This window comes from Zonotrichia albicollis, chromosome 26 (genome assembly GCF_047830755.1).
Source record: "Zonotrichia albicollis isolate bZonAlb1 chromosome 26, bZonAlb1.hap1, whole genome shotgun sequence".
NCBI classification, from domain to species: Eukaryota; Metazoa; Chordata; class Aves; order Passeriformes; family Passerellidae; genus Zonotrichia; species Zonotrichia albicollis.
This window is the reverse complement of record NC_133844.1, coordinates 2,165,450-2,181,892: the sequence shown is the minus strand read 5'-3', so window position 1 is coordinate 2,181,892 and position 16,443 is coordinate 2,165,450. Positions and strand designations below refer to the sequence as shown.

Genomic DNA, 16,443 nt, shown 5'->3' with positions numbered 1-16,443 from the left:
GGTGTTTCTGCTCACTGGGGTTCATCTCCCCACACACACACACAATGCACTGCTGAGATCTCCTCAGTACAGAGCAAACATGGCCTGCTGGCCTGGTCACTTGGTGTCCCTCTGTGCAGTGACAAACAACTTCCTGCAGGTGGGGAGACGCCAGTGCTGCCAATGGTGGTTGCAGGGGCTGGTGTGGGACAATTGCCCTGGGGCACCTTCCCAGGCTGTCCCAGAACAAAGACACAGCCCAGGCCCTGCTCTGCTGCTGCCTCAGGTCCATGCCAGGAGCTCTGGCTGTGCCAGGACACTGCTGTGAGCCCCCCCTGCTAACTCGCCCCTGCCCCAGGCACTGGGCTTTGCTGTGCCAGGGCATTCCTGGAGCACATTGCTGACAGCAGCTCTGGAGGGGAGCAAAGCCTCCCTGCCCTCAGGAGATGCCCTTTGCTGCTGGAGCTGCTGTGCTGGAGCCCAGCTGTGTCCCAGCAGTGCCCACAGCCTGGCCCTGCGTGTGGCCACAGAAGGGACACGCAGCCGGACAGTGACCAAGCTGCCAGAGCACTCCGGCCTTACAGCCACAGCAGGGCTGGCAAGGACAGGTGGGAGTTGGGCAGAGCAGATGTGGGAAGAGCCAGGGCCATTGTCCCTGGCTGTGCTGCTGTTGTGGGAGTCTCTTCCCTACCCCTCTGCTCACAGGCACTGCCCCTGCAGGGACAGAGAAAGGCTGAGGAAGAATCCTGGATAAACAGGTTGGGGCAGGCACTTGTTTTTATTGAAATGCACAGGGAACAGACTGCTTGTAAGTCTTTGTGCATCAAATAATATAGATATTAATGCAGAAATGCAAAGAATATTACTACAATATTCTGCAAAAAAACACAACAGTAGTCAAAGAAGTTACTGAATAAAAAATGGACAAATAGGGAAAAGTCTGAGATTGTAAAGAGTTACATTCTAAAGGCTCTGCAACAGAAAAGAGACAGTTTAATGCTTCTGAAACCATCCAGTCATCATTTTCCTCAGGGCATCCTTGAGCTCTTGGTTCCTCAGGCTGTAGATGAGGGGGTTCAGGGCTGGAGGCACCAACGAGTACAGAATTGACACTCCCAGATCCAGGGAGGGGGAAGACATGGAGGGATGGGGCTTCAAGTAGGCAAAGGCTGCAGTGCTGAGGAACAGGGAGACCACAGCCAGGTGAGGGAGGCAGGTGGAAAAGGCTTTGTGCCGTCCCTGCTCAGAGAGGATCCTCAGCACAGCCCTGAGGATCTGCACATAGGAGAAAACAATGAACACAAAACAGGCAAATGATAAAAAGGCACTAACAGCAAGAAGCCCAAGTTCCCTAAGGTAGGATTTGGAGCAGGAGAGTTTGAGAATCTGGGGAACATCACAGAAGAACTGGCCCAGGGCATTGCCATGGCACAGGGGCAGGGAAAATGTATTGGCTGTGTGCAGCAGAGCATTGAGAAAGGCACTGGCCCAGGCAGCTGCTGCCATGTGGGCACAAGCTCTGCTGCCCAGGAGGGTCCCGTAGTGCAGGGGTTTGCAGATGGACATGTAGCGGTCGTAGCTCATGACTGTGAGAAGGGAAACCTCTGCTGAAATGAAGAAGACAAACAGAAATAGCTGAGCAGCACATCCTGAGTAGGAGATGGTCCTGGTGTCCCAGAGGGAATTGTACATGGCTTTGGGGACAGTGGTGTAGATCATGCCCAGGTCGCTGAGGGCCAGGTTGAGCAGGAAGAAGAACATGGGCGTGTGCAGGTGGTGGCCACAGGCGACGGCGCTGATGATGAGGCCGTTGCCCAGGAGGGCAGCCAGGGAGATGCACAGCAAGAGGCAGAAGTTCAGGAGCTGCAGCTGCCGCGTGTCTGCCAATGCCAGCAGGAGGAAGTGGCTGATGGAGGTGCTGTTGGACATTTGCTGTCTCAGGAAATGGTTTTCTGCTTAGGAGGAAAAGGCAGGACAGAGCTGGGCCAGACACAGAGCAAAATCTATTACATATCTCACAGCAATTCAACATTCAGGGTCTCTATTTTTAGGAACACTTCTCTGCATTCCCCTTTCCTGGGCCCTGGGTTTTGCAGGCATTGAGAGCAGGACTTACAAATGGGCTCCAAAGGATTCCTTAGTCCTGTCCAGTGAGAGGCAACTGAGAAGGCTGGATGATCACCAATTAAATGGACTTATGAAACACCAGAAAACTTTTCAGTCCTGCTGTTTGCAATTTTCCCATCTGAAGAACTGAGCTGAGGAAATTCCTTGTCTTTTTTCATCCAGCTGTACCTGCCACAGTTAGGAGTGGTTGTGGGTGTTTGAAATCCCTGACATTTCTAAAGCACTGCAGGTGCAATCGTGTGGGTCTGGGAGGCACAGGGATGGTCTCTCAGTGCAGGGACAAGAGAGCAGCTCTGCCCATCAGGGCTGTTCTCAGCTGCCCCTTGCTGGCAGCTTGGAGCTGCAGGAGAGGCACCCAGAAGAGTTCCCCTAAGAGAAACAGGGCAGTGCTGAGGGCAGAGGGCTCTGGGGTCAGAGAGCAGATGGACAGAGCCCTTGCCTTCTCCCAGGGTGCCTCATGAGGATGTCAGCTCTCTCCTGCCAGGTTGGTGCACATAGGGATCATTACAGCTGCCCAGGTGCAGCTGCCAGCAGCATTTCCCTGGCCCTGCCACTGAGCTGTCTCCTCCATGGGGATCTCAGGCAGCCCAGAGACAGCACGGGAGAGCTGTGCCCTTCTGGAGAGCACCCTGCAGCCCTGCAGGACACCCAGGGAATGAGCTGAGCGGCCCTGAGGGCACCTGGGCACTCTGCTCCCACAGACACATCTCCACAGCAGGATCCAAAGGGTCCCTGCCTGGACGGGCACCTGCCAGCCCCAAACCCTTGCTCTGCCTCAGAAACCCAATGGTGGCAACAAGGACAGCACAGGCACCTGGGCATGGCAGTGAAATGTCACAATGCTCCTGCCAGGGCAGGAGGGACACAGAGACTGATGGAAATCAGGGGCTTGTCCTTCCTTCTCTGGGCTCTGGCTGCTGCAGGGGCTCTGCACAGCCGAGCCCCCGTGGGATGAGGGCATGGGCTCTGCTTAGAATGGGAAAGGAGCCCAGGGAGGAGCTGCTGGGGGAAGGTGCCTGAGCCACAGGGACAGCAGGGAGGTGCCACATCCCCCTGGCCAGCATTTGTGGCAGCAGCTCCCTGTCCCTCCCTGCCTGTGTCTCTGCTGAGTGGGGCTGTCCCTGCCAGCAGCATCTCCCTGTGCCCATCTCCGCTCCCTGCCAGGGCTCACAGAGCCCATCCCCACCCCACGGCCCCGGGGCAGCTCTGCCTGTGCAGGGACCTGTCCTGTGCCTCTGAGGGGGCAGCAGGGAATCCCTGGTCTGGAGCTTGTTCTGCTCCACACCAGGACATCCAGGAGCGCCACCCTGAAAGGTCCTGCCAGTGCTGGCATTGTCAGAGACACTTCCAGGAACTCACCTGCATTGCTCTGCAGCCAGAGACTCACTGTGTCCAGGAGCTGTGCAGATTTCTCCCCCGATGGGGTTTCTCCTGTCCTCCCACCCCACCCCACCCTCTGTCACTTGTGCTGCCTGCCCTTGTAGCCTGCAGGTACTGCCCTGTCTGCCCTACGGCCACCTCCTCTGCAGAGGAAGAATTGGGTGAGGGCTTGCAAAATATCATGGAAACTGTGGGATGTGCCAGCCTTAGGAGATCTGTCCAGGAATGCAAGTTTAACTTTCCTAGAGTCAGAGAATTATTCATTCAAATCCTGTGAAGATTCGTCCCCTAGCGAGAGCTCAATCACCCTCCCAGCCCAGGCTGCTTCTGCTCTTTCTGTGCCTCTGTGCTGTGCCTGGGGTGGCTGCAGGCAGAGCCCCAGCCCTGCTGGGCTGTGCACAGGAGCTGCTCCTGGCCAGAGCTGTCTCTCTGCAGCGCTGCCCTTGACAGGAGCTGCCTCTGTGCCAGGAGCCTGGCCCAGCCCAGCAGCACAGACAGAGAACAAGGACTTCTCTTGTGGGTTGGGTGCTGAGTCCCTGAACATCAGTCCCTGATAGGGAATTGAAGAAATCACTTGAGAATTCAAAGTCAATATCCCTCTCCAAAGTTTCTTGAAGTTTTAATGAGTCCCACAGATGGACACAACTGGGAAAGTGTCCCCAAGTTCCAGGGAGAGCAGAACACTGGAAGCAGTGATGACAGCTGGGGACAAACAAGGCCAAGGTGTCTCTGGTGCTGAGCACACCTGGATGTGTTTGAGGAATGCCAAGGGCCAAGGCCTGAGCCCCAGCCCCTGGACAGGCAGATCCTGTCCCTCCCTCCTTGCTCAGGGCTCTTCCTGGGATGGGCACTGGCATATGGGGATGTGCAATGCCAGGGGCAGGAGCATGGGGCGGTCCCTGCCAGGCTGCTGAGCAGGGACAAGGAGGCAATGAGGCCCCAGGCCTGCAAGGGTCACTTGTCTACTGCTCCTGGCTCCTGGTTCCACCAGGCCTTGCTGTGTGACAATGGCCCCTTGGTTCCAAGAGGTTTCTCAGGGTCACAATGGTCTCCTTGGATCCGCACTATCACAATGGACCATTAGTTCAATGTGGCCCCAATGTGCCAAAATGGATTTTGATTCCGTGGGGTTCTGCTGTGTCATCATGAACCCTTTGTTCTATGAGTTTGCACAGTGTCACAGCTGACTCCTTGGGTCTGTGAGGCCCCACTGTCACCAAATCTCTGAAATATCAGAATAAGGCTCCTGAACACTAAGTTGCTATTTCAGAGGGAATCATTTATTCAGGCCTAAGGTCGAACATGGGATAACTTCTAACCTTATGTGGACATGGAATTCTACCAGGGTGTTCCTTATATACAGTCCCTAAATGTGAATTACAATTTACCCACTTCCATAAAACCCACCCCAAGTTGCCAGATTCACTCCTTGTTTTCTCTGTCCCTGCACCCTCGAGCCAGATGTCTTCTTCTCCTCCAACCATCTTTGCTGAGAAAGCAGCCCCTGCATGCCTTGTTCCTCTGCTGAAACTTCACAGGCAGGGGGAAAATGGTATGAACCCTTTTGGTATCAGCCCCAGGAGTTGTGTGGGCAGGCAGAGGCAGGCAGGAGGCAGAGCTGTCAGCAAAGGAAGGGCCCAGCCAGGTGGGGCAGCCGGGGGATGCCGACAGCCTGCAGGGACAGAGGCGCAGGGCAGGGACAGCGTAGCACACCCTGGGCTTACAGGGCACAGGGATGGGCAGCAGCTGCAAGACAGCCCTGCCAGAGCCACCTTGGGCAGCACTTTGGCCATGGCTGCTGGGCCTGGGCCTGAGGCAGGAGCAGGAGACAAGTGACCCTTGCAGGACTGGGGCCTCATTGCCTCCTTGTCCCTGCTCAGCAGCCTGGCAGGGGCCACCCCATGCTCCTGCCCTTTGCATTGCACATCCCCACATGCCAGTGCCCATCCCGGCAAGAGCCCTGAGCAAGGAGGGAGGGACAGCATCAGCCTGGCCAGGGGCTGGGGCTCAGGCCTTGGCCCTTGGCATTCCTCAAACACATCCAGGTGTGCTCAGCACCAGAAACACCTGTGCCTTGTTTGTCCCCAGCTGTCATCACTTCTTCCAGTGTTCTGCTCTAACTGGAACCTGGGGACATTTTTCTCATTCATCGCCCTCAGTGGGACCCATTAAAACTTCTAGAAAGTTCAGGGTTTGTATTTAATTTTGAGTTCTTGAGAAGTTTTTTGAAGACACTCTCAGGGACTGAGTCTGATGTAAACAACATCAAAGCCCTGTGAGAATCATTTAACTTTTCCTAGTCCAGTTATGGAGAAAGATTTCAAAGAACTTGTAAGAAATACACATTCTTTTTTTAAATGAAGTATTTTATTTTATTTCTCTTTAGAGTAGAAGTGATTGCAGCAGTCTGTGATTGATATTGACCCAGGGTCTCTTTTCAGGAGCTCTGGCCTGCTCACAGAAGCTGTGCCTTGAGCTCTGACCCAGCGTGGACAACCTTGCTCCACATTGCCCAGCCCCATCCTGTCTGTCCTCACTCCCCTGGGCCCTGCTGTGCTTGCAGAGCTGGCTGCACCCAGCCTAAGAGGGGTTTTCCCCTTTTGTACTTTTTGCAGCAATCTCAAACTGCTGAGTTTCCCCAGTGCAAACAGACACACTGCTCAGGTGTGTGGCAGCCCCAGGTGCCACCAAAGCCACTGCAGAGCTGCCCTGGGCCAGCTGTGAGAGTGGATCATCAGCCCAAGCTGCACTGGGCCCCTGCAAGGGGCTGTGGCCATGGGCACTGCACTGACCCCACTGCTGGGTTTGGCTGCCACGGCCACCAAGAGAAATTAAAGTGTCCTTGGAAACACTGGGGAGGACTGGGACATACTGGGGAACACTGTGAATGCTGTGGGAGACACTAGGACATACTGGGAGTGACACTGGGAGGGACTGGGACAAGTAACACTGGGGTTACTGCAGAGAAAACTGGGGACACTGGGGCATCCTGTGGATGACATTGGGAGGAAATGGGAACGACTGGGAATGAACTCAGGTGTATTGGGACCGACTAAGGTGTATACTGGGAGGGACTGGAGGGGCACTGGGGTTGAACGGGATTCTACTAGGGATGAACTGGGCTTCACTGGGGTTATACTGGTCTGTACTGGGGATGAACTGGGTTGTACTGGGAGGGACTGGAGGAGGGTGAGTTGGCTGTTCCCACCTACACTGCATCCCATTTGCCGATGCTCCCGCCCATCACCAGCCGCAGCCAATCAGCGCTAGGGATCCGGGACTAGGGGCCGTGCCTACAGGGGCACCGTATTTTATTTTTGCCTACAACTCCCGTCATGCCCCGCGGCCCGACTGAGCCCCATTGAGCCGGGAATACAACGCCCGTCATGCACCGCGCTCCACAGAACACCGGGACCCCCCTAATTTGTCCCATAAATGTCCCCCAGACCTTTCAGGATCCCTCAGTGCCCCCTCAGCGCCCATTGTCCCAAAGCGTCCCTGGACCCCCTGAGTGCTCCCAACCCCACAGATGTCCGGTACAGCCACTTCTAGGAATTCATCTCCTCTCATCCCCCGCGGCCCCAGAGCCCCTCAGAACACAGTCCCGCGCCTAAAACTCCTCCCGCGCCCCTCGCCCTAAAGAGCCCGGTTAGGGCTCCCTGAGCTCCCCACAAGGGTTCCCGAACCGTTTTCGTCCCCCCCCCCGAGGATCTCAAGTCGCGGCTCGGACGCAGAAGTGTCCCCCAAGTGCCTTCTTGGACCCACAAACGCCGCGTTCGAACCACTTCCGGGACTACAGCTCCCATCATGCTCCGCGTCGCACGTCCGGCTCCATCCCAGCAGGACTTTATCTCCCGTCATGCCCCGCGCCCTACCGAGAGTCATTGCAGCTGCGCTCAGAACTCCCGTGATGCTCCGCGGCCCTGTCAAACCGTATGATACCCGCGCCTACAACTCCCATGACCCCCCGCGGCCCAGAGAGCCCCGTTCGAGCCCACCAAGGGCCCACCCGGACCCTGAAGGGCCTCAAATTCCCCTCCCTGACCTCCAAGGGCTCCCTGTAGCCCCAAGTGCTGTCGCCGGACCCCAGACTGTTCCTCAGAATGCCTGAGTGCCTCTCCAAGTGCCCACCCGGCTTCCCCAAGTGTCCTCCAGACCCTCAAGTTCTCTCTGATTTCCCTCCCCAGACCCAAAACTGCCCTAAACGTGTCCCAGAAATGTCTCCAGGGACCACAAAGTGCCGCCACTTGGCCCTATCAGAGCAAAAGATGATAAATATAATGCCAAAAACACTAGAAATATTACTAGTTACCATAAAGAGGAATAAATAAATAGGCAGTAGAGAATAATTGAATAACGAAGGGAATTGTTGCTTAGAACCAATGACCAATAATTATTTTGCCTACTAAAAATGTAACAATTTTTAAAATATAAATATAAAAATCAGGTAATAAAAATATTGAATAATACTATCATGAATTTGAATAGTATAATTATCATTTCATTAAATAATGTAATTTTTCTTTTAAGGAAAAATGCCTAGATTTTTTGGATGTTTTGGGATGTCAGTCCCAGGTGGGCGATGTCAGACCTGGTGAGGCTGGGGGTGAGGAGCAGCTTGTTCAAACGGTCAGCCTGCAAGGGGCTCATTCTTCTCTGCTCCCAGACCTCCACAGGAGACATTCAGCATCAAGATCACCAGGCCAAAGCTTCTGTCACCTTTTCAATGAACTGAAAAATAAAAAAATGCACCCTGGATTAAAAAACAATCATGAGATGCATTTTGGTATCTCCCTCCTGAGGAGAGCTCCAAACTAACTCCAATCTCTGCACAAGCTTTGTAAACCTGAAGACAATGGAAGGGAGACCAAGAGTTCCTGAGGGCTTTCTGTATTTTAATCAGCCCCACTCTGGATTTGGGGCTGGGTCCAGGAGCCTCAGGCATGCAGAGAAGGATGAAGAAGCTGCTGAAGGAGTCAGCAGCAAAACTCCAAGTGCCTTGGAGCATGGCTGGGCCCCAGTGAGGGCAGGGAGTGCCAAAGGCTGCCCAGGGCCTGGTGAGAGCAGATCCTTGAGGCCAGGATTGCAGGGAGCCCAAGGCTCTGAGCAGGGAACTGCAATGCTGAGCAAGGCCTGGCTTGGCTGCAGGAAGCAGAAAGGCCAAGCCCTGAGCCCAGCCTGGGCCTGCTGGGCCTGTCCCTCACAGCTGTCTCGGGGCTGTTTGTGGGCCAGGGGGATGTGAGGGGTAGCAAGGACAAATGGCATCAACCTGCAGCCCCTGCCAGCCTCGCCAGGGAGGCTGAGGGAGAAGCAAAGTGCAGCCCCTGCCAGGAAAGTTCCTCCTGGGGGGCCTTCAGAGGCGCTGCCCGAGCCCAGGGCACAAAGGCCTGTGTGCCTGTGGCCCTGCCAGCCCTGCCCAGCCCTTGGCCATCTGTCCTGCAGGCTGTGCCCCCTAGGCGTGTTGCTCCTCTGCCCTGGCTGGCTGCACTGACCCATCTCGCTCTGCCCCAGCATTTCTCACCCAGCGTTTCTGTGCCCTCCCTGGGCTCCCTGCACCCAGCGCTGCCAGCTCCTGGCACACAGAGCCCGGCCATGGCCCAGCCTCACGCTGCCACACCTCCAGCAGCAACATTCTGCCCTGCGAGGGACTTTGCTTTCTCTTCAGCTCCAGGCTGAACCTTCCAAGCTGCACTTTGGGGAGGTTTCCTGCAATTCCCTCTGCCAAGGAAAGCTCTGTCTCCAGCTGGTCACAAACAGAGAAAGGCTGGTGGGAGATTTGGTGGTCAGAGGCTGTTTGGGGCACAGTGACTATAAAATTATTGAGGTTTTAAACATTTTGTGAAAGGAGGGGCATCATTGAATCATCTGCATTGGATTTATAAGAGCAGACTTCAGCCTATTCAGGGTGGAGATTTGGAGAGTACTGAATCAGGTACTGATTTTTTAAAGGGAAACAGCCTTTTAAGACAAAGGATTCCAGGAAGGATGGACACCCTTGAAGAAAGAAATCTTGAAGGAGCAGCAACAACCTGTCCCTCTGAGCCAAAGTGAGATAGCAAGGAAAATGACTGTCCTGGCTGGGCATGGGACTTCTTCCAGGAACTCAAGGGAAAAATTAGGGTGCATCACTTCTAGACAAAGAAACAGGAAACTCAGGAAATTTTAAGGATGTTGTTAGATCATGCAGAAAGAAAATTAGAGAGCTGAAACTCAGTTAGGGCTTAACCTGGCCACTGCTGTGAAGAATAATAAAAATGATTTATTAGTAATAATAATGGCAAAATGAGGGCTAAAAAGAACCTCCATTCCTTATTGGGGAGATATGGTTACCAAAGATGAGGAAAAGGCTGAAGTGCTTAACCCCTTCTTTGCCTCAGTTTTCAAGAATAAGTCAAGTTGTCCTCAGGACAAGTATTCTCCTGAGCTGGTGGATGGCAGAGGGAGCAGAACAGATCCCCTGTAATCCAGGAGGAAGCAGCTGGAGACCTGCTGAGCCACTCAGATGCTCACAGGTGTTTCTGGGAGCAGACGGGATCCATCCCAGGGGGATGAGGGAGCTGGTGGATGAGCTCCCCAAGCTGCTCTCCATCATTTACCATCAGTGCTGGCTCAGCAGGGAGGTCCCAGAGGACTGGAGGTGCCAATGTGAGCCCATCCCCAAGAAGGGCTGGAAGGAGGAGCTGGGGAACTCCAGTCCTGTCAGCCTGACCTGGATGCCTGGCAAGGTTATGGAACAGATCACCTTGAGTGCCATCACAGGGCACCCACAGGATGGCCGAGGGATCAGAGACAGCCAGCGCGGATTTCAATGTCTGCACTGATGATCTGCATGAGGGGACTGAGTCCAGCATCAGCAAATTTGCAGATGACACCAAGCTGGGTGTGATTGTTGATCTGCTGCAGGGTAGGAGGGCTCTGCAGAGGGACCTGGACAGGCTGGATCCAGGGCCCAAACCCAACAAGGTGAGGTTGAACAAGACCAAGTGCCAGGTCCTGCACTTTGGCCACAACAACCCCTGCAGTGCTACAGGCTGGGGACAGAGTGGCTGGCAGGCAGAAAGGGACCTGGGGGCACTGATGGACAGCAGGCTGGACATGAGCCAGCAGTGTGCCCAGGTGGTCAAGAAGGCCAATGACTCCTGGCCTGGATCAGGAATGGTGTGGCCAGCAAGACTAGTCCTGATCTGCCTCAGCTCTGCACACAGACATTGCTGTTGCAGCTCCAGAGAAGGGAACAAAAGGGGCTCTCCAATGAAATCTCTGCTGGTAGATCCTTTAGTTCATTGAAAGCCACTGAGAGCACAGCTCCTCATTGACAAAGTTTGGGGCCACAACAAGAGACAAAAATAAGAAATGGCACAAACAATGGTTCTATTTTGTGAACAACATTAATAGACTAAAACAATTGTAAGAAACATCAATAACCCCCCCAAAAAAGGATTTATTCCAGATTACTCATAATATAATGGCTTGAAGAAATTTGCAAGAAGTTTAATGTTTCTGAAAGCATCCAGGCATCAGGGTCCTCACTGCAGCTTTGACCTCCTGGTTCCTCAGGCTGTAGATGAAGGGGTTGAGGACAGGAGGAACCACTGAGTACAGAACCGACAGGGCCAGATCCAGGGATGGGGACGAGATGGAGGGGGGCTTCAGGTGGGCAAAAAAGCCAGTGCTGAGGAACAGGGAGACCACAGCCAGGTGAGGGAGGCAGGTGGAAAAGGCTTTGTGCCATCCCTGCTCAGAGAGGATCCTCAGCACGGCCCTGAAGATCTGCACATAGGAGAAAACAAGGAACACAAAACAACCAAAAGCTAAGGAGGCACTAACAGCAAGAAACCCAAGTTCCCTGAGGTAGGATTTGGAGCAGGAGAGCTTGAGGATCTGTGGGATTTCACAGAAGAACTGGCCCAGGGCATTGCCGTGGCACAGGGGCAGGGAAAATGTATTGGCTGTGTGCAGCAGAGCAGTGAGAAAGGCACTGGCCCAGGCAGCTGCTGCCATGTGGGCACAAGCTCTGCTGCCCAGGAGGGTCCCGTAGTGCAGGGGTTTGCAGATGGACACGTAGCGGTCATAGCACATAATGGTCAGGAGGAAACACTCTACTGAGATAAACAACATAAAGAAAAACGCTTGTGCAGCACATCCTGTGTAGGAGATGTTCCTGGTGTCCCAGAGGGAATTATGCATGGCTTTGGGGACAGTGGTGCAGATCATGCCCAGGTCGCTGAGGGCCAGGTTGAGCAGGAAGAAGAACATGGGCGTGTGCAGGTGGTGGTCACAGGCTACAGCGCTGATGATGAGGCCGTTGCCCAGGAGGGCAGCCAGGGAGATGCCCAGCAAGAGGCAGAAGTGCAGGAGCTGCAGCTGCCGCGTGTCTGCCAATGCCAGCAGGAGGAAGTGGCTGATGGAGGTGCTGTTGGACATTCCTTCACTCTGGGCATGGTGGACTGTCGAAAGAAGACATTGACAAGCTGGGACAGCTTTCCTTGAGTCAATCCTATGCTGTTTTATTAGTAATCCCCTCAAAGCTATTGATATTGTGTTGAAGGAAATTTGTTAAATTTCTTTATTTTTGATTCTGGGTTTCTGTTCCTTTTGAGTTGTTGCTTCAGCAATGCTCTCAGCCTGAACAAAGAGGTGCCAGATGGAAAACAGGACTGCCTGTGCCCCAGAGCAGTCAGATCTGCTGGACCCACACAGGTGCCTTTTTCTCATATCATCTCCCTCTAGTTCAGGGTGCTCTCACTTTAAACATGCTTGAAAAATGTAGTGCACTTTTTGTTGGCTCTAATTTAAAATTCAGCATCTCTAAATTTTTCCACCTTCTCCTATGCAGCTGGTCAGGATGGGATATCCAAGGGTTGGTCTGGCTCTCTGCTGCCTCGAGTTGTGCCTACTGGGAGCTGGTTCTCTCTATCCAAGCCTTGTCCCTGCCAGTGCTGCCCGAGCCCAGCCCAGCCCTGGGGGCTCAGCTCTGCCCTCCAGACCCCTCCCAGCACTGGGCACTGCCCAGGGGCATCTCCCTGGCAGCAGGGCCTTGAGGGCAGGCCAGACAAACAGAGATGCTGCAAGCCAAGGTGTTGCTGCTGCTGTCTGTAGGGAGAGGAGGCTGAGGAGGCACTTTCTGAGGGAGATCTGAGGCCCATCTGCTGATGCTCAGGGTGACAGTGCAGGAGTCTCAGTGACACAGCTGAGTGACAAAGCTGACATCCCCTTTCCCTTCCCTTAAGGAGAAAGCTGAGAGCAGCCCTGGCCATGTAGCACCATCTCCACAGCAGGAGGAATCTGCCCTGATGGGGGTGACTCCTTCCACCTCCAATTTCTCCCCCGCAGCGCCCATGGGGAGCTGCCAGGCAGGCTGAGAGCTCCCCCTGGCAGGTGGCACAGCTATCAGCCCTGGGCTGGCCAAGAGCCCTGAGGGCTGCAGGAGCTGCTCTGCAGGACAGCCCTGGGCAGCCCTGGCTGCAACCCCAGCTTCACCCCCTGCAGCCGTCCCTGGCAGCAGGAGCTGTCCTGCCCTGTCCCTCTGACGGTGCCCAGGGCAGCCCCGCTCTGCAGCACATCCTCCTCGTCCTCCTCCTGCTCTCCTGCTCCTGTGCCACAGAGAAACTGGGAGAGTCCTCCTGACACATGCCCCAGGCTGTGGGGTGTGCTGGCTTCAGGAGATCCCTCCAGGAGCACAGGGGACATTGCCCTGCACCCACACACTCATCAATCACAGGGCTGTGAAGATCTTTCCCCAAGTGAAGTCTCAGCTCAAACCCCCACACTTCCCAATCCTGATTGCCTTCAGCCTGTCTCTGCCTGGCTCCTGTCCCCTCAGTGCCTGCAGGCAGAGCCCTCAGCGCTGCTGGGCTGGGAGAGGAGCTGGTCCTGAGAAGAGCTGTTCCTTTAAAGCTAAAACACAGCACAAGGACTTTAATGAGCGTCCTGGGTATTTGGTGTTGTTTACATCAAACTCAGTCCCTGAGAGAGTGTTGAAAAACTTCTCAAGAACTCAGAATTAAATTGAAACTCTGAAGTTTATTGAAGTTTTAACGGGTCCCATTGAGGATGATGACTAGGAAAAGTATCCCCAGGTTCCAGGAAGAGCAGAACACTGGAAGAAGTGATGACAGCTGGGGACAAACAGGGCAAAGGTGTCTCTGGTGCTGAGCACACCTGGATGTGTTTGAGGAATGCCAAGGGCCAAGGCCTGAGCCCAAGCCCCTGGCCAGGCAGATCCTGTCCCTCCCTCCTTGCTCAGGGCTCTTCCCGGGATGGGCACTGGCATGTGGGGATGTGCAATGCCAAGGGCAGGAGCATGGGGCGGCCCCTGCCAGGCTGCTGAGCAGGGACAAGGAGGCAATGAGGCCCCAGCCCTGCAAGGGTCACTTGTCTCCTGCTCCTGCCTCAGGCCCAGGCCCAGCAGCCATGGCCAAAGTGCTGCCCAAGTTGGCTCTGGCAGGGCTGTCTTGCAGCTGCTGCCCATCCCTGTGCCCTGTGCAGCCCAGGCTGTCCCACAGTGTCCCTGCCCTGCACCTCTGTCCCTGCAGGCTGTCGGCATCCCCTGGCTGCCCCACCTGGCTGGGCCCTTCCTTTGCTGACAGCTCTGCCTCCTGCCTGCCTCTGCCTGCCCACACAAAGCCTTGGGCTGATACCAAAGGGGTTAATTCCATTTTTACCCTGCCTGTGAACTTTCATCACAGGAACAAGACATGCAGGGGCTGCTTTCCCAGCAAGGATGGGTGGAAGAGGAGAAGAAGACATCTGGCTGAAGTGTGAAGGGACAGAGAAAACAAGGAATGAATCTGGGAACTTCATGTGGGTTTTATGGAAATGGGTGAATTGTAATTCATATTTTACAATGGTATATGAGCAACACACTGGTAGAATTACATGTCCGTGTGAGGTTAGGAGTTATCCCGTGTTGGACCTCTGGCGTGAATAAATGATACCCTCTGAAATAGCAAATGAGTGTTCAGGAAACTTATTCTGATATTTTAGAGATTTAGTGACAGTGGCTGCTTAGAGAACCAAGGAGTCAGCTGTGACACTGAGCAAACTCATGGAACAAAGGGTCCATGGTGACACAGCAGAACCACATGGAACCAAAATCCATTTTGGCACCTTGGGGCCACATTGAACCAATGGTCCATTGTGATACTGCAGATCCGAGGAGACCATTGTGACCATGAGAAACCTCTTGGTACCAAGGGGCCATTCTGACACAGCAAGGCCTGGTGGAACCATGGGTCCATTGTGACACTGCAGAACCTCACGGAACCAAGATGACCGTGTTCTACTGTGGAACTTCATGGAACAAAGGGTCCATTGTGACCCTGCAGAACCAAGGAGATTGCTGCTGGCAGTGTGAAAACTCGTGGAACCACAAGTCCATTGTGACACACCAAGGCCTTGTGGAACCAAGGGATCATTCTTAAACTGTGTGGCCTCATGGAACCATGAGCCATTGTGACACAGTGTGGCCACATGGAGCCAAGGGGCTACTGTGACTCTCCGGATCCAAGGGGACCATTGGAACTGAGGAACCTCATGGAACCAAGAGTCCATTGTTCCACTGTGAGGCCCTGTGGGACCAAGGGGAGCACAGTGACATTGTGGGGCCTCATGGAACAATGGAGACTGTTCTGACCCTTTGGGACCCCCTGGAACCCAGGGGCCATTAGAGGATGGCAGGGCCTGGTGGCATCAAGGGGACTGCAGTAAACACTGTGGCTGACCATGGGATGAAGGGTCCATTCTGACACCATGGAACCAAGGATACTGTTGTGACACTGGAGAACTGGGTCTCTGTGCTTTCCTTCCGATGGAAAAGAACCATCCGTTTATCCAGTTGCCCAAGGCCAAAATTTATACTCCTCCTGAAAAATTCCCTTTATGCAAGGGTTCTTCCAGACAAAAGCTGTCAGGACACAGAGCTCTGCCTGGACTTGGCCCCTGGTGGTCACCTCTCATCACAAGGAAGCCCTGAGGAAAATATTTGAAAAGGTTTGACTATTGGAACAACTGTGAGTCTCTCATCCTCTGGAAAATTTAGATACTCTTTTGATCATAAGGGTTTTTTTTCTCATTGTGTATTATGTATGAAATATTTTTTTCAGCTACATAATATTATTCTTCTTCCTCTACCAGTGTTATCTGACACATAACACCTCCTATACATAAGGATGCAGCTCACCTGTACATGCAAACACAAGAAAGAATGTAGCAGAAGTGATTTGTCTCTCCTCCCATCTGTCCCATCTCCTCTGGAGCTGGAGGTGCAGCCCCAGCACTTGGCAGGACTCAAGGGCTCACAATCTCAGCTCCCACCCAGAGAACTTGCAGACCCTGGGTGTCGGAGGAAGGAGACCAGGACACCAGTTGGTTCATCATGACGCGCTTTATTGAAAAAGTATCAAACACTCATACAGCAAATAATAAGCTTATGAATATTCTGTAAGCCAAGCAATCTATTGGTTAAACTATAGCATTAACTCATCCACATTCCTCTGAGACTACGTTCTCTATCTCTTCTGCCTCACTGTCCATTTCTTTATCATGTTTTGCAAGGATCAAGGACACATTATCTCACACTTGCAAGATTTGGAACTAACTATGGTCTTGTACTTTTCCATTCTTTATCCTGCTACAGACACAAAAAAGGCTTCTGCCTGTCTCTGCCCTAGTTAGGACATCTTTCCCAAATTAATTCGGCTGTGTCCTCTCTCCTCAAGCCACTCTTTGACAAAACTCTCCACACTTCCCCCATTTTGTTCTTGGGCAAGGAGGCTAGTCTGCCAGGTTCTTTCTATCATTCGGCTAACCATATTTTGAATACAATTAAAAACACAAGGCAAAATAAGCAAAAGCAACAAAATCACACCCAATAACCCTATAGCATATATCACAAGGTTTCTCAGCCACGCTCCAAGTCCTAAGCCTTTAAGCCATTCGTCGATTCCTAAACCCTCT

At 53.5% G+C, this 16,443-nt stretch overlaps 1 protein-coding gene across 1 annotated transcript; it reads right to left on the bottom strand.

The window, feature by feature from the left end:
• Positions 1 to 972: 972 nt before the first annotated feature.
• LOC141731840 (uncharacterized) lies at positions 973 to 11,910 on the bottom strand. Its single transcript, XM_074558899.1, has 2 exons — positions 10,995 to 11,910; positions 973 to 1,934 (listed from the first exon to the last, which is right to left on the bottom strand). The coding sequence occupies exons 1-2, from the start codon at positions 11,908 to 11,910 to the stop codon at positions 973 to 975; spliced, it is 1,878 nt and encodes a 625-aa protein (XP_074415000.1).
• Between the last annotated feature and the right edge of the window lie 4,533 nt (positions 11,911 to 16,443).

Bases quoted from the DNA above. Each gene is read 5' to 3' on its own strand.
- LOC141731840 (XM_074558899.1), bottom strand. From the start codon at position 11,910: ATGTCCAACAGCACCTCCATCAGCCACTTCCTCCTGCTGGCATTGGCA. The intron at 1,935-10,994 runs GCTTTCAGAAAC...TTTCCTCCTAAG, and splicing joins GAGGACCCTGATGCCTGGAT to CAGAAAACCATTTCCTGAGA.